This window comes from Prinia subflava, chromosome 9 (genome assembly GCF_021018805.1).
Source record: "Prinia subflava isolate CZ2003 ecotype Zambia chromosome 9, Cam_Psub_1.2, whole genome shotgun sequence".
Lineage (NCBI taxonomy): Eukaryota > Metazoa > Chordata > Aves > Passeriformes > Cisticolidae > Prinia > Prinia subflava.
In genome coordinates, this window is record NC_086255.1 from 32354691 (window position 1) to 32382311 (window position 27621).

At 55.5% G+C, this 27621-nt stretch overlaps 5 protein-coding genes across 6 annotated transcripts in view; 1 reads left to right on the forward strand and 4 right to left on the reverse strand.

Annotated features, from left to right (window-relative positions):
• Positions 1-26342, reverse strand: part of LOC134554976 (C-type lectin domain family 2 member D-like) — a 53380-nt gene extending 27038 nt beyond the window's left edge. Inside the window, exon 1 of the mRNA XM_063406199.1 lies at positions 26246-26342. The gene's annotated coding sequence lies outside the window, so the exon portion shown is untranslated. The remainder of the gene's footprint in view (positions 1-26245) is intronic.
• Positions 1-27621, reverse strand: part of LOC134554997 (early activation antigen CD69-like) — a 106139-nt gene that overhangs the window by 40775 nt on the left and 37743 nt on the right. The gene's annotated exons all lie outside the window — the stretch shown is intronic.
• LOC134554986 (C-type lectin domain family 2 member H-like) lies at positions 1681-4965 on the reverse strand. Its single transcript, XM_063406225.1, has 5 exons — positions 4360-4965; positions 3910-4005; positions 3629-3807; positions 3328-3428; positions 1681-3238 (listed from the first exon to the last, which is right to left on the reverse strand). The coding sequence occupies exons 1-5, from the start codon at positions 4745-4747 to the stop codon at positions 3124-3126; spliced, it is 879 nt and encodes a 292-aa protein (XP_063262295.1). The 5' UTR covers positions 4748-4965; the 3' UTR covers positions 1681-3123.
• Positions 11393-14921, reverse strand: LOC134554992 (early activation antigen CD69-like). Its single transcript, XM_063406237.1, has 5 exons — positions 14506-14921; positions 13958-14053; positions 13677-13855; positions 13385-13485; positions 11393-13295 (listed from the first exon to the last, which is right to left on the reverse strand). Exons 1-5 carry the CDS (start codon positions 14825-14827, stop codon positions 13181-13183), a joined length of 813 nt encoding a protein of 270 aa, XP_063262307.1. The 5' UTR covers positions 14828-14921; the 3' UTR covers positions 11393-13180.
• LOC134554979 (early activation antigen CD69-like) lies at positions 20609-24752 on the forward strand. Of its 2 annotated transcripts, XM_063406209.1 has the most exons (6): positions 20609-21199; positions 21572-21667; positions 21770-21948; positions 22149-22249; positions 22339-22390; positions 22487-24752. In XM_063406209.1, exons 1-6 carry the CDS (start codon positions 20797-20799, stop codon positions 22631-22633), a joined length of 978 nt encoding a protein of 325 aa, XP_063262279.1. In that variant the 5' UTR covers positions 20609-20796; the 3' UTR covers positions 22634-24752. The 2 variants fall into 2 exon arrangements, with proteins under 2 accessions (XP_063262279.1, XP_063262280.1); XM_063406210.1 differs by having other exon boundaries at positions 22339-24752.

A 27621-nucleotide genomic window follows, 5' to 3' on the forward strand; every position in this document is an offset into this window, starting at 1 on the left:
CTTCCACGGAAGCTCAGCAGCATCGGGACAAGGACAGGTTCGTATTTCAAAGATTTTGCTCTTTAAAACCCTCATCCCCAGCCCCACCGATGTCCCTGGGGTCACTTGACAGAGGTGCCTGGAATTCAGCTGATTTCACCCCTCGAGCTCGGGCTCCCTTTGAGATTCCAAAGCAGGAGCAGGTGGTGGCCAGAGGTGCTCCCCGCCCCTGCTGAGGCAGCTCCTGTGCCCACAGCAGGACAGCTCTCCCTGCAGAAGCTCAGCTCCTTTCACAGCCTCCGCAGTGGCCTCTGCAAGTTCTTTTCCCTCAGCAAAGGGATGCACATCCCTGCCTTCAGCACACCTCCAGGGGGACCCACCTGCAAAAGCTTCCCATCACTTCTGCACTTCCAGCGGGCTCCCTGAAACACTCCAAACTTCAGCCAAACAAAACTTCATCCCACCTGAACCTTTGATTTTCAGGCCTCTCCAAGGGCTATTGCTCGGGATTTCATTTCTGTGCGGGAAGATTGCCTTGGCTTTTCTGCTGCTGATGGATGATGCCCTCAGGCTGCAAGGGAGGGGATTTGGGGTGGCCAGGACACACGTGGCAGCTGTGGGGGAGCTCTGGGAGGTGGGAAGCGGGAATTGCTGTCTGAGCCCCTCTGCAAACAGCCCGAGCTGCCATGGCCAGGCAGTGCCAGCTGTTCCTTGGGCTGCTTTTGGGCTGGTGGTGGCCTCTGTCCGGGCTGAAGCATCTCCAGGTGCCTGCTGAGAGCAGCCCTGGCCCAGGAGCTGCGGGCAGCCCTTCAGCCGTGTCTGTGCCAGCGCTGTCTGAGCCCCCAGTGCCCGTCCCTGGGACGTGTGCCTGGCACACTGCGTGCCACGGGCAGGACACTGCAGCCACAGCTCCTCCCAAGGACAAGAGGGGCTGGTGGCCTTGTGGGGCCTTCTGGCCCCCTCCCAGCCCGCCTTCCCAGCCAGCTGGGACACACAGAAACACCAGGGAACACTGCTGGCACTGAGCAGGAGACACCGAGGCCTCTGGGCCACAAAAGCAGCCCCGGCCTCAGCAGCCACCATCATTTTGGCCTGGCAACGCTCACCTGCAGGAAATGCTCCCTGCCACCCTCCAGAGGAACTTTGGCCATGGATCTAGGAAGGGTTAACACAAGGAGAGTAAAATCAGATTTCTGCCTCCTAGAAAAGGGGGAATCCACAACGACAGAAGAGGCATTCTTGCAAACTCAGACAACCTTTTCTGGAAATCTGAAAACACTTTAAAAAATCACAAATGCAAAATAAATATGAATAGCTAAAAGACAAGGAAAAAATCCTTGAGTGACCTGTGTGCCACAGGCACATAAACAAACAACACAAATGAGAAAAAGAGGCCATATGGCATGACAATAACTTTATCATATCAGTCAATTCATACTATATAATCAATATATCATTGATAAATATCTTTAAATGCTAACACTTAAAAATCATAGCTGCTAGTTATAATATAGAATTATTAATAATTCTTATGTTATCTGCAAAATTTTTAACAAAGGCTGCTTATTTGTTTTTTGTTCTTCTTTTCATTTTTCTTCTATCATAAACAGGCATTTAAAGCTCCAATTTTGGAACTGGAGATGCCTTCACAAGAAAATTTTTGAGGTAGGGTGGGAGGAAAAAAACCAAAAAAAAGTCATCTGTTACAAATATTAGCTAATTCCCAATTAATAAAACAATTTTTATTAATTAAAGAATCAACATACAGAAATTTCAGACAAGCCAGCAATTGGAAGCTCACTGTCGAGACCCGGGAATGGGCACTGGGTGAACTTTAACTACGGCCTCTATTGCACCATAGTGCCCCCTGTTCACAAATTCAGCCCTTTTTGGGGTCCCATTATATACAGCTATATACACTTCTATACACCTATATACACTTATATACACTTTTTTTTCCCGTGGCCCACATAGACTTTTGTCTTTCTTCTTTTCCTCACAGGTTTCTTTCTGTCTGCTCGTCTGCTGAACAGGGCTTTTCGAGGGAAGATTCAGTCCCTCAAAAAAGTGTGAGTAGAGAGATGAGACGGTGAATAGAGAGGTGTCTTCTCGATATTGCTGCTAAATCGATATAGCTCCTGATACCTGGGCACACTACAGACCCCATCGCCCAGGAGGGTCAGTCCATCCCTCTTTCTGTTGTTAATGTCGGTGATTCTCGAGTCTCCAGTTCCACCTTGAATCCCTGGCAGCAGCTTTTGTTTGTCCTAAAGCGCATTTGCTACAAGCCCGGATTTGCCAGTTTTATTTATTCCTATAGACATATCTTACTATATACATATACATATATTTTAACATGAATTATCCCATGTTTATTACATCTTTCCTCTGAAAAGAAAAGCTTCCTCCCGCCGCAGCGGCCGCTGCTCGGCCCTGCCGTGTCTGCAGCAGCGGCTTCGGGGCCCCAGGGCCGCCCCGCACGGCCACAGCTCCGCGGGGCTGCGGGAGATGGGGCAAACCAGGCCCCATTTCCCGGTAAAAAAGCTCCACCTGAAATTTCAAACAAGCACCTCCAGCAGCCTCACAAGCTGTCCCGAGAGGCGGACGCGGCCCCAGCCGCCCTTTTGCGGCTCTGCACAGCTCGGCTCGGGAGCAAGGAGGGAGGGAGCGGCTGCGGCGCTCCTGGCGGGGGGAAGGCGGCGAGCGGCAAGAGCGCTCTTTGCTCCGCCGTGCAGGGCGGGGGAAGGGGAAAGGAGCGGACAGGACCGGCCCGGCCGTGCCTCTGCCGGCTCTGCCCAGGTTCGAGTGGGAGGGGGAAGAAAAGTGGCGGAGTGGGGCGGGGAGGGAAAGGAGAGGCACCGCCTGTGCCCCACCTCTGCTGCCACCGCACACGGGGGGAACCAGCGCCCGCAGAGCCGCGGGAGCGCACAGACAGCGGGGGAAATGCAAGGATTGTTTTGGTTCATCCTTAAGATTTTCCCAGCCCAGAATAAGAAAGTTGCTCGCCTCTCTTTTACACTGACCCTGGCAGAGCCTGAAACCTAAACTCACACAAATGGTCAGCATCCATAGACAGTGCTGTGCCGGGCTGAGAGGTGAAGCTGGCACTGCCCAGCGTGGAGAAGGTCCTTTCTGCAGCCCCTGTCACAGGGGAGCTTGGGCCTTGCTGCACAGGTACGGACGCTCATTGGAGCAGCTCTGACTCACCAATTTATTGTCAGCCAGGTACACACACTCGGAATCGCCAAGGACATGAACCCTGCAAGGAGGAGCAGAGGCAGTGCTGGTTCCCAGGGGACACCTTGTGGCCCTGTCCCCCCGGGCCCTGCCCGGCTCCCTGGCACTCACCGGGAGCTGAAGTTGCTGCCGTCCCCCCAGTGCAGGCGCTGGCCCCGTCTGCGCAGCCCGAGCCAGTAATCGACGTTCCCGCGGAGGCGGAAGAGCAAACCCTGCCCAGGAGAGAGGAGTGGGAGCTGCCCCGGCCCCTCGGGGGGACACGTGCCCGGGGCTCCCCCTGCACGCCGGGGCTCCTTCCCTGCAGGGCCCCGGCACAGGCCTGCACCCCCAGCCCTACCAGCACCCAGCCCGGCCCAGGAGCACCCCCAGGCTCCCCTCACACACCCCACAGCACCCACAGCCCCTCACTCACCAGGTCCTCATCCTTGACAATGGCCAGGGAGGCCCCGAGCTTGGAGCACCGTTCCTGACCCTGCTCCCACGTGCTGGAATCCCTGGAGAAGTAGTACCAGACTCCATTGCATCCAACCCAGCCAGGGTGAGGGCCCAGAACCAAGAGCGGAGTCGCAGGTGTGACTGGAAGCTGTGGCGCTGCAGGGGGAAGAGGAGAAGCTCTGAGGATTCCCCTGTGCAGGGAGCAGGGAGCCCGCTCTGCCCCGAGGGGCTGGGCCCAGCCTGCTGCCCCTCCCTTACCTGACTGCACAGCCAAGGCCACCGCCAAAGCCAGCACCAGCAACACGAGCACAACCAGCACCAACACGGGCACGGCACGGCACCTGAACCGCTTGCCTGGAGCAGGAAAGAGCTGCTGGCTGCCACAACCAGAGCCGGCCCTGCAATGTGCTCAGCCAATGGCCAGGGAGCACAGGAGGGAGCCCTCAGCCAGTGTGCAACACACTCAGCTGGCAGCCAGGGAGCCAAGAGCCTGGACACAGGGGTGGGGACACAGGGGTGGGGACAGGTTGCAGCAGGAGAAGTGCACAGGCTTGGGGGCAGCTGGGGCTCTTGGTTCCAACCACTGATGGGCAGGAGCAGAACATGAGGACTCCACACATCAGGAAATAACCACACACCTGCCAGCCCTGTCCTTGGGAGGTGACACTGTGCGCTCCCTGGAGGCCACAGGGTTTGCCCTGCACTCACCTGGGAATCTTCTGAGGATCCTGTGTACATTAGTGCCCTGGGTATGCAGGGGCTCCCTCACACTCCCATCACGGCTGCAGAATCCACTCTCCACATCTTCATTTCCTGCACGTTTACAAGTGGCATCCCCCTGCTCATGACAAGTGGCTTCTTGCACCCCAGGCAAGTGTGCAACCCCATCTGCTGGTGCCTCCTGGAGATGCAGGCGCTCCTTCACAACTCCATGAAGGGAGCACAATTCACTCTCCTCCAGCTCACAGCCGGCATCTCTCTGCTGGGAACAAACAGCCCCTTGCTCCGGAGACATCAGGAGTGCTGAAAAAGCCTTTGGGAGATCGGCCTCGGGAACAGCTTCACACCCGCGCTGGTGGCACACTGAAAGGGACATGAGGAGAGGTCACTGCCCGGGGCCGCAGGGCCGGGAAGTGTCCCGGGCACGGATCACCCCTGTGTCCCAGCGAGAGCAGCCGGGATGAGCCATCGCTGCTGCGGCACCGCCTCGTCCCCAGCGAGCCGGGCAAGGAGGAGAGCGCGGGCAGCCGCTCCCTCCGCCATCTCAGCGCCGGGGGGACCCGGGGGAACCCGGCACAAGGAACCCACCTGAACCGGCCCTTGGCCCTGCGCTAGCAGCGAGTCCCGAGACGGGCACACCCGGGCGTGGGTCCCACCTGTGCTGGGGCAATCTCCGAGCTCCGCCGCCACACCGATCCTACACGAGGCCGCCCCAGTAGTTCCCCGGTCCCGGTCCCTGCTCCCCACAGCCGTTCCTCTCCCGCAACTGTTCAAAGCCGGTGTGAAGGCGGAGCCTTTTTCGGATTTTGTCCAATCAGCGAGCGGGAAAGCGGCGAGGGCCGGGAGATCCCCGGCTGCCGATGCCGCCAGAGCGGACGCTCCTCCCCGCTTCGTCCGCGCTCTTGGAGCCTTTTTCCTATCGCGCTTTTTTCGGGAGGGGAGCCGCCAGGGCCCAGGTCCCCAGCTTGGCCATTTGCAGTTCGGGCAGATGCAATGAACTCCAATTTTCGGCGATAGAAACCTTCTATTTCCACCTTTCTTTACCTGAAAGGATTTAACAGTTCTTCCCTTCTTCCCACAGAGCTCTAAAGCAAAATACCCACCTGCCCCATGGACATCCCCGCCGCCTTCCACCGCTCCAGCCTTGTTCCTCTTTCTCTCCCCTTCCCTTTGCACCACTTGCTCCCTCCTCCTCTCCCTGCCAGCTCGCAGCAAAGACATTTCACCCACGGGCACCACCTGCCTCCTCTCCCTCGGCCCCGTTTTGCCCACTTGCAACTCCTGGAGCCGCCTGCCCGCGGAGCCGGACCCGCCGTGGGGCCGGGAAATGCTGCAGTGAATTCTGGCAGGGATTCTTGGGCTGGGCTGGGCATGGCCAGGTGCCCGGTGCCAGCAGAACCGCTCTGCCCCTCTGCTCCTCCCCCTGGGCAGGCATGGGGCAGACAGGGCCACAAGGTGTCCCCTGGGAACCAGCGCTGCCTCTGCTCCTCCTTGCAGGGTTCAAGTCATTGGCAATTCCGAGTGTGTGTACCTGGCTGACAATGAATTTGTGACTCAGAGCTGCTCCAATGAGCGGCCGTGTCTGTGCAGCAAGGCCCAAGCTCCCCTGTGACAGGGGCTGCAGAAAGGACCTTCTCCACGCTGGGCAGTGCCAGCTTCACCTCTCAGCCCGGCACAGGCTGTCCTTGCTCAGCTGCAGCCTGTGCCCTGCCCTCACTCTCAGGGTCACCTCGGTGCCTGTTCCTCGCCACTGCCAAGGCCGGGCTGGGTGTCCAAAGGAAAAGTCTCCGCAATCCCTCCTGGCCCCGGTGCTGCATGCAGGGAGGGCATTGCCCCCGTGACAGCCCCAGGTCCAAGGGCAGCCACCAGCGCCCCTGCCGGCGGTGCGGGAACTGCAGCCAAGGGGAAAGTGCCTGCGGCCGAGAGCGCCTGGGGCTGGGTTTGGGCTCTGTTTGTTGTTAATGCCGCCCTCGGGGCTGTCTTTCCGCCTTGTGCTACTGAGACACTAATTTTGAAGCTTTGAGAAAAGAGAAGGTTATAGTTAAGAATAGATATTGCTGATTTAGCTGAAATGAATAGATAAGCTTTGCTGAAATCAGTTAAAAGTTAGAGGATCGTTAAAAAAACCAGATTTAAGATAAGCTGCCCCGGATTTAATAACTCATTGCTTGTCAAACAGAGAAACTAATCAATACAACTCCAAACCTCCTGTTTCTAGAAACACACTGAAATAGTCCTGGAAAACAGGAAACAGGGAGTTCTACCATCCATCAATCACATCTGCATTGTAAAGGTTGAAAGTCTAGAACGAGGAAGACTCGTTTTACTTCCTCCTTTTGGTGACCACTCCTCACAAAAGGACCACTGACCCATTTCAGGGAACAAACTACGCATGCTTAATAGGCTTGTTGTCAATTAGCATACGAAGCGGAGAAGAGGAAGTGCATTTGTATTTTGTGTATTCAACATTTTTGTAAATAAAAGGCTCTGTAATGACCTGTGATCTCTGCAGTGAGCATTAGGGAGCTACCCCAGGCGCTGCCCAGCGTTGCAATAAACATACACTTTCTAACTTGAACTGTTAGAGAGTCTTTTGTCCGTCACAGTTGGATATTGATATTAGATTGATATTCATATTTTAATAAATCACCAGTTCTGGACCAAGCAGTTTGGAACAGCCACTATTGCCCTCAGTCATCCCAAAGGAGCTCTGCCATTCACCTCTTCACCTCTGCCCTTTTCCAGCAGCCACAGGGAGGCCCGGGCTGTTAGCAGCGTCATTTCCCGGGCAGGTAATGCCAGCCGAGAGGCCAGAGGAGCCCCGTGTCCCTGTCCCCGAGCCCGCAGCGCGCTGTCCGTGCGGCCGGGGAGCTTTGGGGCGCCTTCTCTGCGCCGCGAGCCCGCGGGGTCCCGCCCGCCGCCGGGGCTGCAGTACCGGCAGCGGCCACGGGAGGGCAGCACCGCGCGAACAGCCCCGCTCGGCCCCGGCCCCGCGGGTCCCGCACGCGGTCCCGAGTCTGGCCCCGATCCTGTCCCGGCTTCTCACACAGCTCAGCTCAGCCTGCCAAAAACCAGCCCCTGCTGCACACTGCACCGGCCCTCGGCCATCCCCGCTTCCCTGGAAAACCTGCTCCAGCCCCAGCCTGTCCCGAGGTCAGCACAAACCTGCAGAGGTCAGAACCCTCACCTGGACTGATGCACTTGCAGCGAGATGCAGCTCCAAATGGAATTCCGCAAACAGCCTCCAAAATGGTCTATAATGAGACCTTTAAAATGGCTCTGAAGGGCAACAGCTCTGGTGCCAGATCAGTGCCTGCACGAGTCCGTGTGCCAGCCCCGGCTCAGTGATAAACACAAGAAACCAACCATCACACAGGCCTTGTTTGCAGAATTTCTGGTCCAAACCCTCTCCTTTCCTGCCCAGAGCTGAGGGAAATCTGACACAGCATTGATAAGTAACCTTTGCTGAGAGCACTCATCACCCCAGTCCTCCAGCCTTGGCAGGCGTTTGGAGTGAACCGACCCAATGGCTAAACCTAAATCCAAACTTCTGACAGGTTTTGTTAGAAAGGTACTGGACAGTTAATCCTCCAACAGAATGAAATTGCTGCACAAGGAATAAGAGAGTGTCATCCGTGAATAACCAAACCCACCCACACCCACCACTGCTCCACCTCTAATTTGGGTGAAATATTGATAAAGTTTATAAATTCTCCCCTTCCCTGCTACACAGCCCTTCACTGCATATCCAGCGAGTGGGTTTGTTCCATTCTTTCTTCCCAGCTGATGACTTTAATAAAAAGCTGATCACTTCAATAAAGAGCTGAATATTAATAAAGGCATAAGCCCTGTTCTTTTCATGGCCATGCTGTGAGTGCTGTGTGCTGGCATCAGCATCAGCTCCTGCATGACCTGACCAGGCCCTTGTGAGGATCCTCCTTGCCCGGCTCGCTGGGGACGAGGCGGTGCCGCAGCAGCGATGGCTCATCCCGGCTGCTGTCGCTGGGACACAGGGGCTGCTCCGTGCCCGGGACACTTCCCGGCCCTGCGGCCCCGGGCTCGGCGCCGCTGCTCGGGCGGGAGGTGTCCCTGGCCGGCTCAGGGCTGCCCCGGGAGGAACCTGAACGCGCCTCAGAGCCCAAAGCTCTGCAGGCGCCGAGCGGAGGCAGAAAGCGCCGCATGGTGCTGCTGCGGGGCCGAGGCTTCTTGGCGCTGCCTTCTGTGCCAGGACCCGCTTCGTGTTCCCACGCACGGACCCAAAGCGGCTGTGCCCGCTGTGTTAGAATTTAGTCCCAGCTTTTCCTTTCCCCCTCCCTTCTCTTCCTTTCTATTCTCTTTTCTTTTCTATTATGAAGTGGCCTCAGCTCCCTTTTTCCTTTGTCTCTCACCTTCCAGGTCCTGTTTCCCAGACCTTGTTCTTTCCTTCTAACACCCTTGATAACCCGTTTCCCACTTAAGGCTTTCTTGTCTCCTTTATTTTCTTCCTTATGGGTGCTGTGGGTGAAGGTTTGGCTTTGAAAAGCACACTCTGCTCCTGTTGCTCAAGGAGCCAGCCTTGCAATTATCCCAATCTCCTCCTGCTGAGGCCTTCCTTAGGCTCCTGCTGAAATGAAAAATATCCAGGAAGCTGTTCTTTCTTGAGGTTAGAGTGGTTTCTACAAGTCCTTGAGATGTGACCATGGTAGTTAAAAACCCACTCTGCAAAGGAAGGTTTCCTCTTTCTTTCCCCCACTTCATGCTCCATCCTCTCCCTTACTTTGGAATCTCAACAACTGCTAAGGAAACTTTTCTAATCCTGTCCATTGGCAAGGCAACTGCTCTTTAATTCAGGTTTTAAAGTCAGGCTCTGCCCATGCTATGGATTGCAATTTTGGATTAAGTTGGTGCTTCACAAGCTCTGTGCTGCTTTCAAGCCTTTCCCCAAGGGTCAGAGAATAACTCTGGCAGGGAGTGAAGGAGTCTTGTGCAGGGGTTGTTTAGAAATGGAGTGTGTTAAACCAGGTTCCTTTCAAAGCCATTGAAAAGCCATGACAGTGACATTCAGGCACTGCAATTCCTTTGGGAAATGTCCATTTAGGGTAGATCCACCCTGCCAGAAGCTGTTTATCTGATGGTCAGTACATGCTGGGATCAATGCAGGGCCATCCCCTCAAGAAATGCATGAGCCAAACCCAGCACCCAGAGGCAAAGAGAGGAGCTGAGCTTAGAGAGCTGCAGAGATGAAATCCCAGGGATGTGCCTGGAGCATGGCCCTCCCCAGCAGCTTTTCTTACAGTTCCATTTTAAAAAAGGTCAAAGCTGGTGCTCAGTACTTTGGGATGTGGCTGTAACTGCGGAGGGGATGAGCTCCCTTAGTGGAAGTCAGGCAGTGGAGTGCCACGAGCCTGCGGCCAGATTGCTTCTCATTCATCTTTAAGTCAATGTTTGTGGTGCTGTTTGTGGTTTTTGTTTGTTGTTGTCCTTTTAATTTTTTTATTATTTTTAAAAAATATTTTTATAGATGGTACAAGAGAAAGAAAAGAACAAAAAATGGACTGGAGCACCACTGCCACAGAGTAAAGAGTAAAACTGATATTTTAGTCTTCCTCTTTTCCTTTTAAAAATATAGGTAGATAACATGACCTTTTAAACTCTGTGCTTTGAGAGAAACAGTTTTTTCCACCTTTCTTTAAAAGACACACAAGTCCTGAGACCCTGGGCCAATGCTCACTGCAGTTTATTTAGGTTTTTGGAATTCAACAAAGGGCTGATAAGACTGACAAGGAAGATGCAACTCAGGAGCTCGCTAGGCAGCAGCCTCCAAACTCTTGGGGTGATGCCAAGAGCAGTAGGGTATGAAGACTGTTTTCCAGTGCAAGATTAATCCATAATAACATGCTCACGGACAGAAAAGTCACGTCTTAGAAGCCACTTGTCATTTCCTGAAGTGTAGGAGCTGATGACAGAGGTTTAGAAATCCTAACGAATCTTTACAGTAAACTTCAAAGTATACACTGCATTTTAAGATCTATTTTAAATAGTGTTCAGAAAAATACATGTAGAAGCCACTTCATAAATATTGAGCACTGTGCCTCTTACCCTTTTACATATTTTAAGGCAGTACCAGCATATAGGGCCCCTCAGTAATAAAAAGAAAGATTAAGCTAAACAACAGAATGACAAATTCTGAGAAAGAAAAAACCACAAACCCTTAGCCAACAGAAATGGACTTCTTACCTTTAAAAGTGCCAAAAGACCAAAGCACACACAGAAAATGAAAAAAGAGTTTACTGAAAAAACCTCAGTTTCTTTCACGTTCTAGAGACCCTCAGAGACCCCCACAACAAACTAAGCGTGCCCAGAAGGGCACAAAGTTTGTTAGCATCCAAAGCAAAGACCGGCGAGGCCAAAGAATAAACGTGTGTGCAGCGGATTGTGCAGTGCCCTGCAGATGTCAGAGCTCCGAGAAGAACAAAGCAGGCGAGCTCTCTGCTGAGCTGCGTCTCTCCAGTGCAGCTCCTCCCCGCATGTGGGCGCCCATTGCACACTCAGCGCTCGCACAGCTCTCCTCAGCCGTGCAGCTCTTCCCGCCCCGCTCCGCTCGGCGGCCACGCAGGGACCCCTCAGTGCGGCTGTGGGCAGCGGGCGGGGCGGGACTCCCCGGGAGCTGCCCGGGGGGGACTCCTCACTCGCGGCTCGGCGCGGGGACAGCGGCACCTGCGGGCTCACGGCGGGCAGGAGGTGTTGGAAGGGAGGGACACGCTGGGACAGGGCCCCGGGGACATGCGGGAGAGACGCCCCAGGCGCGGGGCTGCGCCCGGCGGGCTTCGCTCGCACGGCCCCGCCGGGGAGCAGCAGCCAACAAACAGATCCCGGCTGGGGGCCGGCCACAGCCAATGAAAGACATTCCCTGATCAGAAATACAACTGCTGGAGGCCTTGGGGCAAGCCGAAAAAATCCCTAAAAAATCTTAATAAACTCTTATGATATAATTATAAAATCCCGACTTTATTAATTATTAATTGTTATAGACAGATGGCATAAAGTTGGCTTTTCGCAAATATTCAGATCAATACTATATGTATAATGTGGGAAGATTTTACTGTATTTTCTTTTATTATTAACAGTGTTTAGAAATGTGATGAATGTATATTTCCTTTTTCTGAGTTGTAAAGATTTTTGTAACCAGTCAAACCAAGTGACCAGAGTGAATCAAACCCCCACTAGAAGGTAGATGGGGAATCCTCCTGCATTCCTGAATTAACCAAATGAAGATTACTGACCAAAAGCTACAAGAAGGAATTATTGAACCTCTCTTACCAGTATCTTATCCAAGTGAAGAGGACCAAAGCCCCAGGAGAAGGATTTATGAAACCTATGCTATCAGACAACATGGAGCCACTCTCAGATAGATCTACCAGACAAAATGATTGGGGGAGATGAAACTGAACAAAGAAATTCACATTCAAAAGAAATGTTTGAATCATGTATGCGGATTTATAAAGATGGAACAGGCTGATACTTTTAAGGAAGGAGCCTTTTCATTACTGTGTGTCCTTGGCAGAATGCCAAGTCACCCGCCCATATAAAAATTCCTATATTCTGTTTCCTAATTCTCTTTTTTTAATTCTAAATTTTTCTAGGAAAGGTAACCTCGTTTTTCACGAGCCTCTTCCTCTCCTTTTTGCTCTGCACCACCATCTCCCTCCTCCTCTCCCTGCCAGCTCGCAGCAAAGACATTTCACCCACGGGCACCACCTGCCTCCTCTCCCTCGGCCTCGTTTTGCCCACTTGCAACTCCTGGAGCCGCCTGCCCGCGGAGCCGGACCTGCCGTGGGGCCGGGAAATGCTGCAGTGAATTCTGGCAGGGATTCTTGGGCTGGGCTGGGCACGGCCAGGTGCCCGGTGCCAGCAGAACCGCTCTGTCCCCCTGCTCCTGCCCCTGGGCAGGGAAGAGAACACATCAGGAAAGGCTCGACGGTCTCCATAAAGGCAGCGAGAGATCTCTCAGCCATCATGGGCATAACAGGCCTGGACTGGGGAAATTCATTGAATTCATCAGCAAACAAATCAGAGGAAGGGAATGAGAAGCTGGTCAGATCCTAAAGACGCACCCTCCCCACTCTGCTCTCTCCTTCCTGGGCTCCACTTGATCCTTGATTCCCTCCCTCCCTCCTCCCCACAGAGTGCCACAGAGGGATGGGGCTGTTTTGGTTTGAAAAAAGTAAATAAAATAATGCATCAATGCATTATCAATACATCTGTACATCTGTACATCTCTTAAAAACCCCAAATAAAGCTTTAACAACAAACAGAACACAAACACAGTTCCAGCCTGGATTATGGCAGCGGCAGTGAATCCCCTCCCCAAGCAGCAGCTCCGATCGTCCTCCCCCAAAGCCGAGGGAGAGACAAGGAGCCAGCAGGTGACAGAGCATTCTTCACAGTCAGGGGCCTGAAGCCAAAAGCAGGATTCCCTCTCAGCACGTGTCAGCTGTTCTTCCTCTGTCAAGCACAGTCCAAATGGCTCAGCTTCAGGAAAGTTCGGCATGATTTCCAAGTGCACACGGAAATTTGAATTTCCCTTGAAAGCTGGGGGTGTCACGGGGGCAATGCCCTCCCTGCAGGCAGCACCGGGGCCAGGAGGGATTGCAGAGACTTTTCCTTTGGACACCCAGCCCGGCCTTGGCAGTGGCGAGGAACAGGCATGGAGGTGACCCTGAGAGTGAGGGCAAGGCACAGGCTGCAGCTGAGCAAGGAGAGCCTGTGCCGGGCTGAGAGGTGAAGCTGGCACTGCCCAGCGTGGAGAAGGTCCTTTCTGCAGCCCCTGTCACAGGGGAGCTTGGGCCTTGCTGCACAGGTACGGCCGCTCATTGGAGCAGCCCTCACTCACCAATTTATTGTCAGCCAGGTACACACACTCGGAATTGCCAAGGACATGAACCCTGCAAGGAGGAGCAGAGGCAGCGCTGGTTCCCAGGGGACACCTTGTGGCCCTGTCCCCCCAGGCCCTGCCCGGCTCCCCGGCACTCACCAGGAGCTGAAGTTGCTGCCGTCCCCCCAGTGCAGGCGCTGGCCCCGTCTGCGCAGCCCCAGCCAGTAATCGACGTTCCCGCGGAGGCGGAAGAGCAAACCCTGCCCAGGAGAGAGGAGTGGGAGCTGCCTCGGCCCCTCGGGGGGACACGTGCCCGGGGCTCCCCCCGCACGCCGGGGCTCCTTCCCTGCACGGCCCCGGCACAGGGCTGCACCCCCAGCCCTACCAGCACCCAGCCCGGCCCAGGAGCACCCCCAGGCTCCCCTCACACACCCCACAGCCCCTCACTCACCACGTCCTCATCCTGGACAATGGCCAGGGAGGCCCCGAGCTCGGAGCACCGTTCCTGACCCTGCTCCCAGGTGCTGGAATCCCTGGAGAAGTAGTAGCAGATCCCATTGTAGCCAACCCAGCCAGAGGGACAGGCCAGAACCAAGAGCGGAGTCGCAGGTGTGACTGGAAACTGTGGGGCTGCAGGGGGAAGAGGAGAAGCTCTGAGGATTCCCCTGTGCAGGGAGCAGGGAGCCCGCTCTGCCCCGAGGGGCTGGGCCCAGCCTGCTGCCCCTCCCTTACCTGACTGCACAGCCAAGGCCACCACCAAAGCCGGCACCAGCAACACGAGCACAACCAGCACCAACACGGGCACAGGATGGGACCTGAACCGCTTGCCTGGAGCAGGAAAGAGCTGCTGGCTGCCACAACCAGAGCCGGCCCTGCAATGTGCTCACCCAATGGCCAGGGAGCACAGGAGGGAGCCCTGAGCCAGTGTGCAACACACTCAGCTGGCAGCCAGGGAGCCAAGAGCCTGGACACAGGGGCAGGGACACAGGGGTGGGGACAGCCAGGGACACAGGGGTGGGGACAGCCTGGGACACAGGGGTGGGGACAGCCGGGGACACAGGGGTGGGGACAGCCGGGGACACAGGGGTGGGGACAGGCTGCAGCAGGAGAACTGCACAGGCTTGGAGGCAGCTGGGGATATTGGTTCCAGCCACTGATGGGCAGGAGCAGAACACAAGGACTCTTCCAGTTTTCAGGAACGAGCCACACCTTGCCAGCCCTGTCCTTGGGAGGAGACACTGCCCCCTCCCTACAGGCCACAGTGTGCGCCCTGCACTTACCCAGGAATCTTCTGAGGATCCTTCTGTGTGCATTGCCGGGTGTTGATGTTCCCTGGGGACCCAGGGGCTCCCCCACACTCCCATCACTGCTGCACAATCCATTCTCCACAGCTTCACTCACTGCACACTCACAAGTGGCATCCCCCTGGTCATGACAAGTGGCTTCTTGCACCCCAGGCAAGTGTGGAACCCCAGCTGCTGGTCCCTCCTGGAGATGCAGGAGCTCCTTCACAACTCCATGATCGGAGCACAATTCGCTCTCCTCCAGCTCACAGCCGGCATCTCTCTGCTGGGAACAAACAGCCCCTTGCTCCGGAGACATCAGGAGTGCTGAAAAAGCCTTTCGGAGATCGGCCTCGGGAACAGCTTCACACCCGCGCTGGTGGCACTGAAAGGGACATGAGGAGAGGTCAGCGCCCGGTGCCGCACGGCCGGGAAGTGCCCTGGGACAGCCCCGGTGTCCCAGCGAGAGCAGCCGGGATGAGCCATCGCTGCTGCGGCACCGCCTCGTCCCCAGCGAGCCGGGCAAGGAGGAGAGCGCGGGCAGCCGCTCCCTCCCCGACGTCAGCGGTTCCGGCACAAGGAACTCGCCAGAACCGACGCCTTTCCCCTCTCCCTCCTTCCGCAGCGAGCCCCGAGCCGGGGCACACCCGGGGGCGGGTCCCCCTGTGCCGGAGCAATCCCCGAGCTCCGGTCCCCGCTCCGCTCTGAGTCATTCCCGCGCTGCCGCTGCGGGGCTGGAGCCGCTCTGGGGGCGGGGCCTGTTTCGCCCTCTTGTCTAATTAGGTGCGGGAAAGCCGCGGGGGCAGACAGAGTTCCAGGCGCTCGTTGGAGTTCCCGGGCCTTTGCACTCTTCTCGTTTCTCCCGCGTGGGCCCCTTTTTCTCAGCGCGGGTGTTTCGGGGCAGGAGCGGCCGCAGCTCTCCCACTGAGATATCACGCTATGATTCATGTCAAAAATATAGTCATAGAGATCACACCATGAAAGCTTGAGATGACTATAAAATGACTTTTAAAAGATCAGCCAACTAAAGAATGGAAGTAAACCGTTAACTTGTTTGCTTAAAGAATGAAATTATAATTGTTCTTAAGAAATTGATGTAAGCTTTAAGATGGTTAATAAGCAAAACTGGTAGAAGAAGGGGAAAGGGAGGAGCCATAAATGATATTCTGAGGGCATATTAGCTTTAAACCTTATAATATCTAAAGATAGTACTGTTCAATAGTTGTAAAATACTAGCAAACGGTTTAACAGTTTTTAAGACGTATAACAAATAAAGTATAAAAGTTCAAAACAAACCTTACAATTTGAAGTTTGGGGAACTTGTAACAGCTGTAGACCAAAAAAAAAGTATAGCAGACAGAGAGAGGTGGACCGACCACAAAAAACCGTATATGTTTTGACATGTGTGCTTTTAAAATTAGACAAGAAAAAAGGAAACACCTTGTAACATACTTGCTAAGTATTTTTCTCACTTATGCAAAATCTATAACCAAAAATAATATCAGTAAAGACTCTAAAGAAAGAAGGGGAGACTAGAAGAACACCTTAGACCACCTGCCCTACGGATCTTCAGAAAACCACAGCTGCTGACTTGTGCCACATCATGAAGAAAATAATTGAAACTGCAAAATTATTCATAGACATGAAGCGCATAGGACAGTATAAGAACACGGCCATTCTAGAGGATCATTTGTGTGTGTTGCTGGAGCGGTGACTCCTCACACACCCAGCGCTGTTTGCTCCCTCTTATTGAACCAATTAATAAATTGCCTGTGCTGCTTGATATATTGGGGAGTGAAGCTTTTCATTTATAACACCGCCCCGTGGAGCCTTTCGTGTTGAGGCAGATAAAAATAATCCCAATTGTCAGCGATATCCACCACCTGCTATTCCTTCCCCTCTTACCCTGGACCGATTTCACAGTTCTTCCTTTCCTCCCACAGAGCTGCAAAGCAAAATGCCCGCCTGACCCATGGCCATCCCCGCCGCTTTCCACTGCTCCAGCCTTGTCCCTCTTTCTCTCCCCTTTGCTTTGCACCACTTGCTCCCTCCTCCTCTCCCTGCCAGCTCACAGCAAAGACATTTCACCCACGGGCACCACCTGCCTCCTCTCCCCCGGCCCCGTTTTGCCCACTTGCAACTCCTGGAGCCGCCTGCCCGCGGAGCCGGACCCGCCGTGGGGCCGGGAAATGCTGCAGTGAATTCTGGCAGGGATTCTTGGACTGGGCTGGGCATGGCCAGGTGCCCGGTGCCAGCAGAACCGCTCTGTCCCTCTGCTCCTGCTCCCTGGGCAGGGAACAGAACACATCAGGAAAGGCTCGAGGACCGGGAAAAGGCCAGGCAGAGATTACTCACCGATCACCGGAATAAGACACAAATGGGGGAAATTATTTGATCGGTGACGTACAGGGAGGCTCCGTTGCTGCCTCACCTGCCTGGGCGCCCCGATTGGTCCCTCAGAGCTGCTCTATCGGTGCCTGAGCCCCCGGTGCTCCCAAGTCGGTGATTCTGGGGGGTCTTGGTCAGTGCCTCAGCTCTCGGAGCACTCCAATCGGTGCCGGACAGGGGAGCTCCGTCTGTGCCTCAGCTCCCGGGCACCTCAGACGGGGCCTGGCCTTTTCCCGATCCTCAAGCATTTCATGCTCTGTTCTGTTGCTTCCACAGAGGGAGGAGCAAAGGGGCACAGCGATTTGCACAGCCCACGACAAGACGCCCTAACATGATTCACTGTTGAGACGCCCAGAAGCAGCTTCCCTGGGATTGCGGTTCTTCTTCAGCTTCTACAACGTGGGGCCTTTTTTCTTAGCGCGGTTTTTTCGCGACAGGAGCGATCTCGTCTCCGTCCCGCAGGGAATGCGGGGGTCAATGCTGAGCACCCCGGGGCTGCTGCTTCTTGCCCTCGGCAGGCGGACTCCGAGCCGCAGCTGTCCTGTGCCCGCCTCCGGCAGCTCGCAGGCGCTGTCCCCGCCTGTCCCGGCACGGAGCTGGGCTGCAGCGGCTGCAGAGCCACAGGGGCCGCGGCTGCGGGCACCGGAGAGCTCCCGGAGGCCGCGCTTGTCTCCGCAGGTGCTGCCGCAGCGTCCGCGGAGCGGGGCCAGGGCGGCGCTGAGCTGGCAGCGCCTTCCTGAGCCTCGGTGTCCCGCAGGGCCGGCACCAGCAGTGACCTCTCCTCATGTCCCTTTCAGTGTGCCACCAGCGCGGGTGTGAAGCTGTTCCAGAGGCCGATCTCCGAAAGGCTTTTTCAGTACTCCTGATGTCTCCGGAGCAAGGGGCTGTTTGTTCCCAGCAGAGAGATGCCGACGCTGAGCTGGAGGACAATCAGTCCTGCTCCATTCATGGAGCTTTATGGAGATAAAGTCCCTGTGGTTCACATGAAAGGTATTTTAGGAAAGGCTGTTTGGATTAATCCCACCTCAGGCAAAGGTGTACATATCTATGGGACTGGTTTTGCTCAAGGACCTGGATACACTTGGTGGAAAACACAGAAAGATGGAGAAACCAGTTGTGTACCACAGGGAAAACTAATTTGAGTGAGAATTGTGTGTAAGATTTCACTGAGTATGTATATATAAAATAGAGTTTATTGAATTGGGTATGATACAGATGTTAATAGAATAAGGGGTGGATAATGTCTTGGGCTGCAATATGTAAACAAAAATGTGTCTTCTATTTGCCATCAGTTGAAACCAGATGGGGAGGTGGGGTTTTTTATCTCTTGCAATACTCATTCTTCATAACTCCAGGGGGGAGGGGTGTGTGCCTTTTGTTAATGGGCCAGCTGTTACAACCAGGTGGAGCAAGTTCCTTATCTCTTCCACAACCCACCTGTGGTGGGGGCAGCACTGCAGGAGATCCTGGCAACAGGGGGAGGGAACTGGGAGCACAGAGAATCCCGTGAGGGAGCTGGGAGGGACAGTGGGAGCACCGGGAGTGAACAAGAAGGAGCAGGGGAGGGATTTTAGGAGCCCTGGGAAGGAATAGTGCTCCCAGTTCCTTCCCGGAGCTCTCACCATCCCTGCCGGTGCTTGGCAGTAAGAGGGATACTGGGAGGGAGCTGGGAGGGAACTCCTCCCCACTCTGCAAGGTGCAGCAGCCCCGGGTGTGACCAGTGAGGAGGGGGAAGAGCCCCCAGTCCCTCCCAGTGTTCTTTCCTCCCAAAAAGGGGGGTTATGAGAAGCAAAGAAACTGAAATTGAGGGGAGAAAAATTTTTCCATAATCGTGTTTCAGCTGTGGAGGATCCCAATTCACCCACGATTTGAAGGATCTCAGTTGAAGGAAAACACACCTTTCTCATAATTTTGGGTGTCTGCCTTAGCAGGCAATCACTGATTTGCATTACTTTCATGTTTAAATGAAAAGAGAATATCTTTATCATGCTCTACAATGGGTTTGAATTGAGAGAAAAAGCACCAATTTCATCATAGGAAGGCTCAAATTGAGCACAAACAGCACTGTCCCTGGTTTGAAAGGACTTCCCTTGAGAGGAACCTCTTCATGTGCCATTAGAAGTGTTCCATCGAGGGGGACCATCCATTTGATGGGAGCTTCGCAGAGGAAAAGATGTCCAAAAGCCCCCAGAATGGTCTTTCTTGAGGGAAATTGAAGAACAAAACTGCATTTCCCCTCATTTTAGGAGGCCAAATTGAGGAAATAAACACCTATGATTCATTTTTTATTTGGAATTCTATTGAAGGGAGATGCTCCTTATGCATCATTTAGGGACCTAAACTGAGAGGGAACCACCATTTTCCCCTTCATTCAAGGCTTTGAAATGGCACAGAGGGAGAGTTTACCCTTGATTTAATTCCTTAAGAAATGGCAGAAGAGCGCTGAAGCTGTGCTCGCGCTGCCGGTTTGGGCTCCATTTCTCCATCGGGATTGCAAACGCCCACAGGCACCGAGCGCACACGGACGCCCAGCACTGCCTGGGTCGCGCCCCGACGGATCCCAGAGGGGCTGGAAGCTCCATGGAGCAGCTCAGCGCCTGCTCCACGCTGGCCCCTGCAAGGCCGGGCCGGAGCGGGGGCTCTGGACACATCCCCATTGTGGGGGCAGAGCTGCTGCTGGGGGGCCCGGGGGATCCTTTATCCGCCTGGGGCAGCTGCCAGAGGCTGAGGGCAAAATCCTGGTTCCTGGGATGGAACACCTGCTGTTTACCTCCCATTATCTTGCTCCATTTGTTTGAGGGTAAACTCAAATAATTTCCTGCTGTCGTGTCTCTTATTCCTGTGACGGGTGAGTGATCTCTGCCTGGCATTACTGAGACCCTCGAGCCTTTCCTGATGTGTTCTGTTCCCTGCCCAGGGACAGGAGCAGAGGGACAGAACGGTTCTGCTGGCACCGGGCACCTGGCCATGCCCAGTCCAGCCCAAGAATCCCTGCCAGAATTCACTGCAGCATTTCCCGGCCCCACGGCGGGTCCGGCTCCGCGGGCAGGCGGCTCCAGGAGTTGCAAGTGGGCAAAACGGGGCCGAGGGAGAGGAGGCAGGTGGTGCCCGTGGGTGAAATGTCTTTGCTGCGAGCTGGCAGGGAGAGAAGGAGGGAGCAAGTGGTGCAAAGTAAAGGGGAGAGAAAGAGGGACAAGGCTGGAGCGATGGAAGGTGGCGGGGATGGCCATGGGGCAGGCGGGCATTTTGCTTCAGAGCTCTGTGGGGGGAAAGGAAGAACTGTTAAATCCATCCAGGAAAAGAGAAGACGAATGACAGGTGGTAGAAATCGCGTATAATTGGGATTCATTTGATCTGCCTCAATTTCAAAGGTCCCGCCGGCGGGCAGCGCCCTAGCGGCTCGAGTCCCGAAAAATCCACGTCTGCTGTAAGAAAAATGAGATAACGAGACTGAGCAGCCGGGGAAGGAAAGCAGAGCCCGGGAGTCGCCGAGCCCCTCGCTGCTTTCCTGCTCCCTGATTGGACAAAAGCCGCAGATTGGCGGCTCCGCTCTCCCAGCGGCTTTAAAACCACAGCGGCACCGGGAGCTCGGAGATTGCTCCGGCACAGGGGGACCCGCGCCCGGGTGTGCCCCGGCTCGGGGCTCGCTGCGGGCCCAGGGGCCGCGGTGAGGGGCAGGGGGCGGTTCTGGTGAGTTCCTTGTGCTGGGTTCCCCCGTGTCCCCCCGGCGCTGAGATGGCGGAGGGAGCGGCTGCCCGCGCTCTCCTTGCCCGGCTCGCTGGGGACGAGGCGGTGCCGCAGCAGCGATGGCTCATCCCGGCTGCTCTCGCTGGGACACCGGGGCTGCTCCGTGCCCGGGACACTTCCCGGCCGTGCGGCACCGGGCGCTGACCTCTCCTCATGTCCCTTTCAGTGTGCCACCAGCGCGGGTGTGAAGCTGTTCCCGAGGCCGATCTCCGAAAGGCTTTTTCAGCACTCCTGATGTCTCCGGAGCAAGGGGCTGTTCGTTCCCAGCAGAGAGATGCCGGCTGTGAGCTGGAGGAGAGTGAATTGTGCTCCCATCATGGAGTTGTGAAGGAGCCCCTGCATCTCCAGGAGGGACCAGCAGCTGGGGTTCCACACTTGCCTGGGGTGCAAGAAGCCACTTGTCATGAGCAGGGGGATGCCACTTGTGAGTGTGCAACGAGTGGAGATGTGGAGAATGAATTCTGCAACAGTGATGGGAGTGTGAGGGAGCCCCTGCGTCCCCAGGGAACATCAACACCCAGCAATGCCCATGGAAGGAGCCTCAGAAGATTCCCAGGTGAGTGCAGGGCCATCCGTGTGGCCTGTAGGGAAGGGACAGTGTCACCTTCCAAGGACCGATCTGGCAGGTGTGGGGCTCTTCCTGGCAGAGTCCTTGTGCTCTGCTGCTGCCCATCAGTGGCTGAACCAACAGCCCCAGCTGCCCCCAAGCCTGTGCAGTTCTCCTGCTGCAGCCTGTCCCCACCCCTGTGTCCCAGGCTGTCCCCACCCCTGTGTCCCTGCCCCTGTGTCCCGGCTCTTGGCTCCCTGGCTGCCAGCTGAGTGTGTTGCACACTGGCTGAGGGCTCCCTCCTGTGCTCCCTGGCCATTGGCTGAGCACATTGCAGGGCCGCCTCTGGTTGTGGCAGCCAGCAGCTCTTTCCTGCTCCAGGCAAGCGGTTCAGGTGCCGTGCCGTGCCCGTGTTGGTGCTGGCTGTGCTCGTGTTGCTGGTGCTGGCTTTGGCGGTGGCCTTGGCTGTGCAGTCAGGTAAGGGAGGGGCAGCAGGCTGGGCCCAGCCCCTCGGGGCAGAGCGGGCTCCCTGCTCCCTGCACAGGGGAATCCTCAGAGCTTCTCCTCTTCCCCCTGCAGCGCCACAGCTTCCAGTCACACCTGCGACTCCGCTCTTGGTTCTGGCCTGTCCCTCTGGCTGGGTTGGCTACAACGGGCTCTGCTACTACTTCTCCAGGGATTCCAGCACCTGGGAGCAGGGTCAGGAACGGTGCTCCGAGCTTGGGGCCTCCCTGGCCATTGTCAAGGATGAGCACGTGGTGAGTGAGGGGCTGTGGGCGCTGTGGGGTGTGTGAGGGGAGCCTGGGGGTGCTCCTGGGCCGGGCTGGGTGCTGGTAGGGCTGGGGGTGCAGGCCTGTGCCGGGGCCCTGCAGGGAAGGAGCCCCGGCGTGCGGGGGGAGCCCCGGGCACGTGTCCCCCCGAGGGGCCGGGGCAGCTCCCACTCCTCTCTCCTGGGCAGGGTTTGCTCTTCCGCCTCCGCGGGAACGTCGATTACTGGCTCGGGCTGCGCAGACGGGGCCAGCGCCTGCACTGGGGGGACGGCAGCAACTTCAGCTCCTGGTGAGTGCAGGGGAGCCGGGCAGGGCCTGGGGGGACAGGGCCACAAGGTGTCCCCTGGGAACCAGCGCTGCCTCTGCTCCTCCTTGCAGGGTTCATGTCCTCGGCGATTCCGAGTGTGTGTACCTGGCTGACAATAAATTTGTGAGTCAGAGCTGCTCCAAGGAGCGGCCATATCTGTGCAGCAAGGCCCAAGCTCCCCTGTGACAGGGGCTGCAGAAAGGACCTTCTCCACGCTAGGCTGTTGTCGGAGTCCAGGACATCCCTCTGGCCAATCTGGAGGGTTGGGAGATCGGACAGCGGGGTCTGGGATCTGTACAAGGGGGTCAACCAGCCTCACACAGAGCCCAGGAGGACACTGCCTCTGATTCCTGTCCATGGGAGTGAATACCCACATTATATGAAGAATCACAAGCTGGGAGAATTCAAAATTAGTATTTATCATAAAATGTAAATGTAGAATCTAGGATTTTTAGTATATGGGGTTGAAGAGACAAGATGGAGGAATTGGGGAGTGGCCCCTGTGCTCCTTGTTCTTGTTCTTTTCCCCCATTTTCTGCTGAGTTCTATTACAAAGATTGGTTTAGAGTAGAAATGACATGTTAACATAGGTAGTAGGTATTGGTAAAATTCTGTAAACAATAAGTTCATTTTGGACGGTGGTTGGGTCAGGGGTACTGTACATAAGGTGCGGGGCTCTCTGATCCGCCCCAGTCCTGCTGTGTGTCCTGCTCTGCTGGGGATGCCTTGCAGAGCTGAGAAAGAACTGAGATAATGAAGAATAAACAACCTTGGAACCATGCACTGGTGGACTCAGCTTGTCGTCTCTGGCTCCGGCATGAGACATTTTGGGCAAGAGAACCTCGAAGGCCATATTACCTTGGGGAACAGCAACCCCGAGGAAAGTCTCAGGGAACAGCAACCCTGAGAGGGAGAGAGAGTCCTGAAAAACTTATTGCCTCGGGGAACAGCAACCCCGAGGAGAATCTCAGGGAAAAGCAATCCTGAGAGGCAGTCCCAGCTTCACCTCTCAGCCCGGCACAGGCTGTCCTTGCTCAGCTGCAGCCTGTGCCTTGCCCTCACTCTCAGGGTCACCTCCGTGCCTGTTCCTCGCCACTGCCAAGGCCGGGCTGGGTGTCCAAAGGAAAAGTCTCTGCAATCCCTCCTGGCCCCGGTGCTGCCTGCAGGGAGGGGATTGCCCTCATTACACAACAAGCTCCAATGGGAAATCCAAATCCCCTGGCCTCTTGGAAATCATTAGGAACTGCCCTGAGGGTGAGACTTTTGGATTGTCCTTGGCAGAGGAAGAACAGCTGACACGTGCTGAGAAGGAATCCCTCTTTTGGCATCAGGCACCTTACTGTGCAGAATGCTCTGTCAGCTGCTGGCTCTGTCTCTCTTGGTTTTGGATGAGGACTGTTGGAGCTGCTACCTGGGGAAAGGAATTCGCTGCCACTGCCATAACCCAGCCCAGAGCTGCTCCTTCTGCTGTGGGGCGAGCCTCTGCTTGTGAGAACAGCCAGTGCACTGGGACTTTATTATCACCTATTTCACTAAAAGACGGATCTATCACCATGTTAAAAATCGCTCTGTAATACTGGCTTTCACATTTGTGTATTAGTTTTTACATGTTGTCATCGACTGGAAATGTAGTGGAATTCATAACCCATTTTAGCTGCTTACTGATGTAATCTGATTTCTCATTTTAAATGTGCATCACATAGGCCATAGAAATAGTAGTGTGGTTAATATATTATGTTCGGATGTACACCTTAGGGCTCATAGAAATAATAGTGTGATAAATGTATAGTACTGTAGGCCTTAGCAAAATATAAGATGTCAAAATACTTCTGTGTAACTGAAAAAACTGCATAAAGCAATTAAGTTGTTTCCCACACCTGCTGACTGACCTCCCTGTGATAAGAACCATGCCACAAACCAGAAGCTTGGTGTTGAATTGGGGAAGAACTTGTTACCTACTCGTTATCAGGGAAGAGTGAAACAACAGAATGAAGCCATAAAAAATAAAATATATTGATCTGATCTCTAGGATGTCATGTATATAAGTCCGAGTAGAAAACCAAAACAAAACTTCCTACATCAAAAGCTACCAAGAAGGCAGCAACACAGGCCCTGTGTGGCACCGATTGTGCCGGTGGGTGATGTTCCCTAGGAACCCAGGGGCTCCCTCACACTCCCATCACGGGTACAGAATTTATTCTCCACATCTCCACTCACTGCACGCTCACAAGTGGCATCCTCCTGCTCACGACAAGTGGCTTCTTGCACCCCAGGCAAGTGTGGAACCCCAGCTGCTGGTGCCTCCTGGAGATGCAGGAGCTCCTTCACAACTCCATGAGGGGAGCACAATTCACTCTCCTCCAGCTCACAGCCGGCATCTCTCTGCTGGGAACAAACTGCCCCTTGCTCCGGAGACATCAGGAGTGCTGGAAAAGCCTTTCGGAGATCGGCCTCGGGAACAGCTTCACACCCGCGCTGGTGGCACACTGAAAGGGACATGAGGAGAGGTCACTGCTGGTGCCGGCCCTGCGGGACACCGAGGCTCAGCAAGGCGCTGCCAGCTCAGCGCCGCCCTGGCCCCGCTCCGCGGGCGCTGCGGCAGCACCTGCGGAGACAAGCGCGGCCTCCGGGAGCTCTCCGGTGCCCGCAGCCGCGGCCCCTGTGGCTCTGCAGCCGCTGCAGCCCAGCTCCGTGCCGGGACAGGCGGGGACAGCGCCTGCGAGCTGCCGGAGGCGGGCACAGGACAGCTGCGGCTCGGAGTCCGCCTGCCGAGGGCAAGAAGCAGCAGCCCCGGGGTGCTCAGCATTGTCCCCAGCACGATTCCCTGTCCCGGCGGGTCGGAGCCCGGGGACAGCGAGCGCGGCACAGCCGCTTTGGGTCCCTGCGTGGGAACACGAAGCGGGTCCTGGCACAGAAGGCAGCGCCAAGAAGCCTCGGCCCCGCAGCAGCCACGATGCGGTGCTTTCTGCCTCCGCTCGGCGCCTGCAGAGCTTTGGGCTCTGAGGCGCGTTCAGGTTCCTCCCGGGGCAGCCCTGAGCCGGCCAGGGACACCTCCCGCCCGAGCAGCGGCGCCGAGCCCGGGGCCGCAGGGCCGGGAAGTGCCCCGGGCACGGAGCAGCCCCTGTGTCCCAGCGAGAGCAGCCGGGATGAGCCATCGCTGCTGCGGCACCGCCTCGTCCCCAGCGAGCCGGGCAAGGAGGAGAGCGCGGGCAGCCGCTCCCTCCGCCATCTCAGCGCCGGGGGGACACGGGGGAACCCGGCACAAGGAACTCACCAGACCCCTCACAGCTCATCGCGGTCCCGTCCGCCCGCCAGAAGCTCCGAGCTGGGGCACAAAGGACTGCGAGAAGCACGGCAGAGCTCCGGACACGAGCGTGTTTCGGCTCCCACCGCTGCGGGTTTAAAGCCGATGTGTGGAGGGGAGGATTTTTGGCCGTTCTGTCCAATCAGCGCGCGGGAAAGCAGCGAGGGGCGGGGCTTGGCCCGCGGCCCGGGACCGGTTTGCCACCAGAGGAAACCGCTCCAGGGCCGGCACCGATCGCGGTGCCCCGGGAGCAGCGGAACCGACGGAGCCTCACCCTGCGGCACCGATTGGAGAGCTCCGAGAGCTGAGGCACTGACCGAGACCCCCCCGCCGCACCGATCGGGATGCCCCGGGGGCTCAGGCACCGATGGAGCAGCTCTGAGGGACCGATCGGGGCGCCCGGGGAGGCGAGGCAGCGACGGAGCCCCCCCTGCACGGCACCGATCCGGGTGCCCCGGGAGCTGAGGAAGACACAGAGCCCCCCGCCCCAGATGGTGCCTGCAGTGAGGGGATTGCCCTCATTACACAACAAGCTCAAAGGGGAAATTCAAACTGCCCTGGGCTCTTGGAAATCTTCACGAATGGGCCTGAGGGTGACACTTGTGGACTGTCCTTAGATGAGGAAGAACAACTGACACGTGGGAAGGAGGAATCCCACTTTTGGCATTGGGTACCTGACCATGAAGAATGCTCTGTCTGTCTGACACGAAGGATGTGACTGTCCTCCTGTGGAAGGAATCCCAGGCTGGAGCAGGACAAGGATTTGTTTCCCTGAGAGAGAAGCAGGGATGTGCCATGACTGTAATTCCCATCCCTCTGTGTTGCTTTGTGGGGAGGAAGTAGGGAGGAAATTGGGGATAAAGTGAAGCCCAGGAATGAGAGAATGGTGTAGTGAAGGTGCACCTTTGGGATCTGGTGCACTTCTCATTCACTTGCTCTAATTTGTTTGACAATGAATTCAATTAAAATTAATTTACCCCATCCCAGCCTGTTATGCCCGTGACAGCTGAGAGATCTCTCACTGCCTTTATGGAGACCCTCGAGCCTTTCCTGATGTGTTCTGTTCCCTGCCCAGGGACAGGAGCAGAGGGACAGAGCGGTTCTGCTGGCACCGGGCTCCTGGCCATGCCCAGCCCAGCCCAAGAATCCCTGCCAGAATTCACTGCAGCATTTCCCGGCCCCACGGCGGGTCCGGCTCCGCGGGCAGGCGGCTCCAGGAGTTGCAAGTGGGCAAAACGAGGCCGAGGGAGAGGAGGCAGGTGGTGCCCGTGGGTGAAATGTCTTTGCTGCGAGCTGGCAGGGAGAGGAGGAGGGAGCAAGTGGTGCAGAGCAAAAAGGAGAGGAAGAGGCTTGTGAAAAACAAGGTTAACTTTCCTACAAAAATTTAGAATTAAAAAAAGACAATTAAGAAACAGAATATAGGAATTATTATACGGTCGGATGACTTGGCATTCTGCCAAGGACACACAGTAATGAAAAGGCTCCTTCCTTAAAAAGTATCAGCCTGTTCCATCTTTATAAATCCACATATATGATTCAAACATTTCTTTTGAATGTGAATTTCTTTGTTCAGTTTCATCTCCCCCAATCATTTTATCTGGTAGATCTATCTGAGAGTGGCTCCATGTTGTCTGATAGCATAGGTTTCATAAATCCTTCTCCTGGGGCTTTGGTCCTCTTCACTTGGATAAGATACTGGTAAGAGAGGTTCAATAATTCCTTCTTGTGGCTTTTGGTCAGTAATCTTCATTTGGTTAATTCAGGAATGCAGGAGGATTCCCCATCTACCTTCTAGTGGGGGTTTGATTCACTTTGGTCAATTGGTTTCACTAGTTACAAAGAAATCTTTACAACTCAAAAAAAGGAAATATACATTCATCACATTTCTAAGTACTGTTAATAATAGAAGAAAATACAGTAAAATCTTCCCACATTATACATACAGTATTGTCATGGGTTAGCACTGGCCAGATGTTAGTGCACCCATGAATATATGTTTTTTCTCTAACAACTCCTGTGGGATGTGATCAGGAACAGAGCAGAGCAGGCT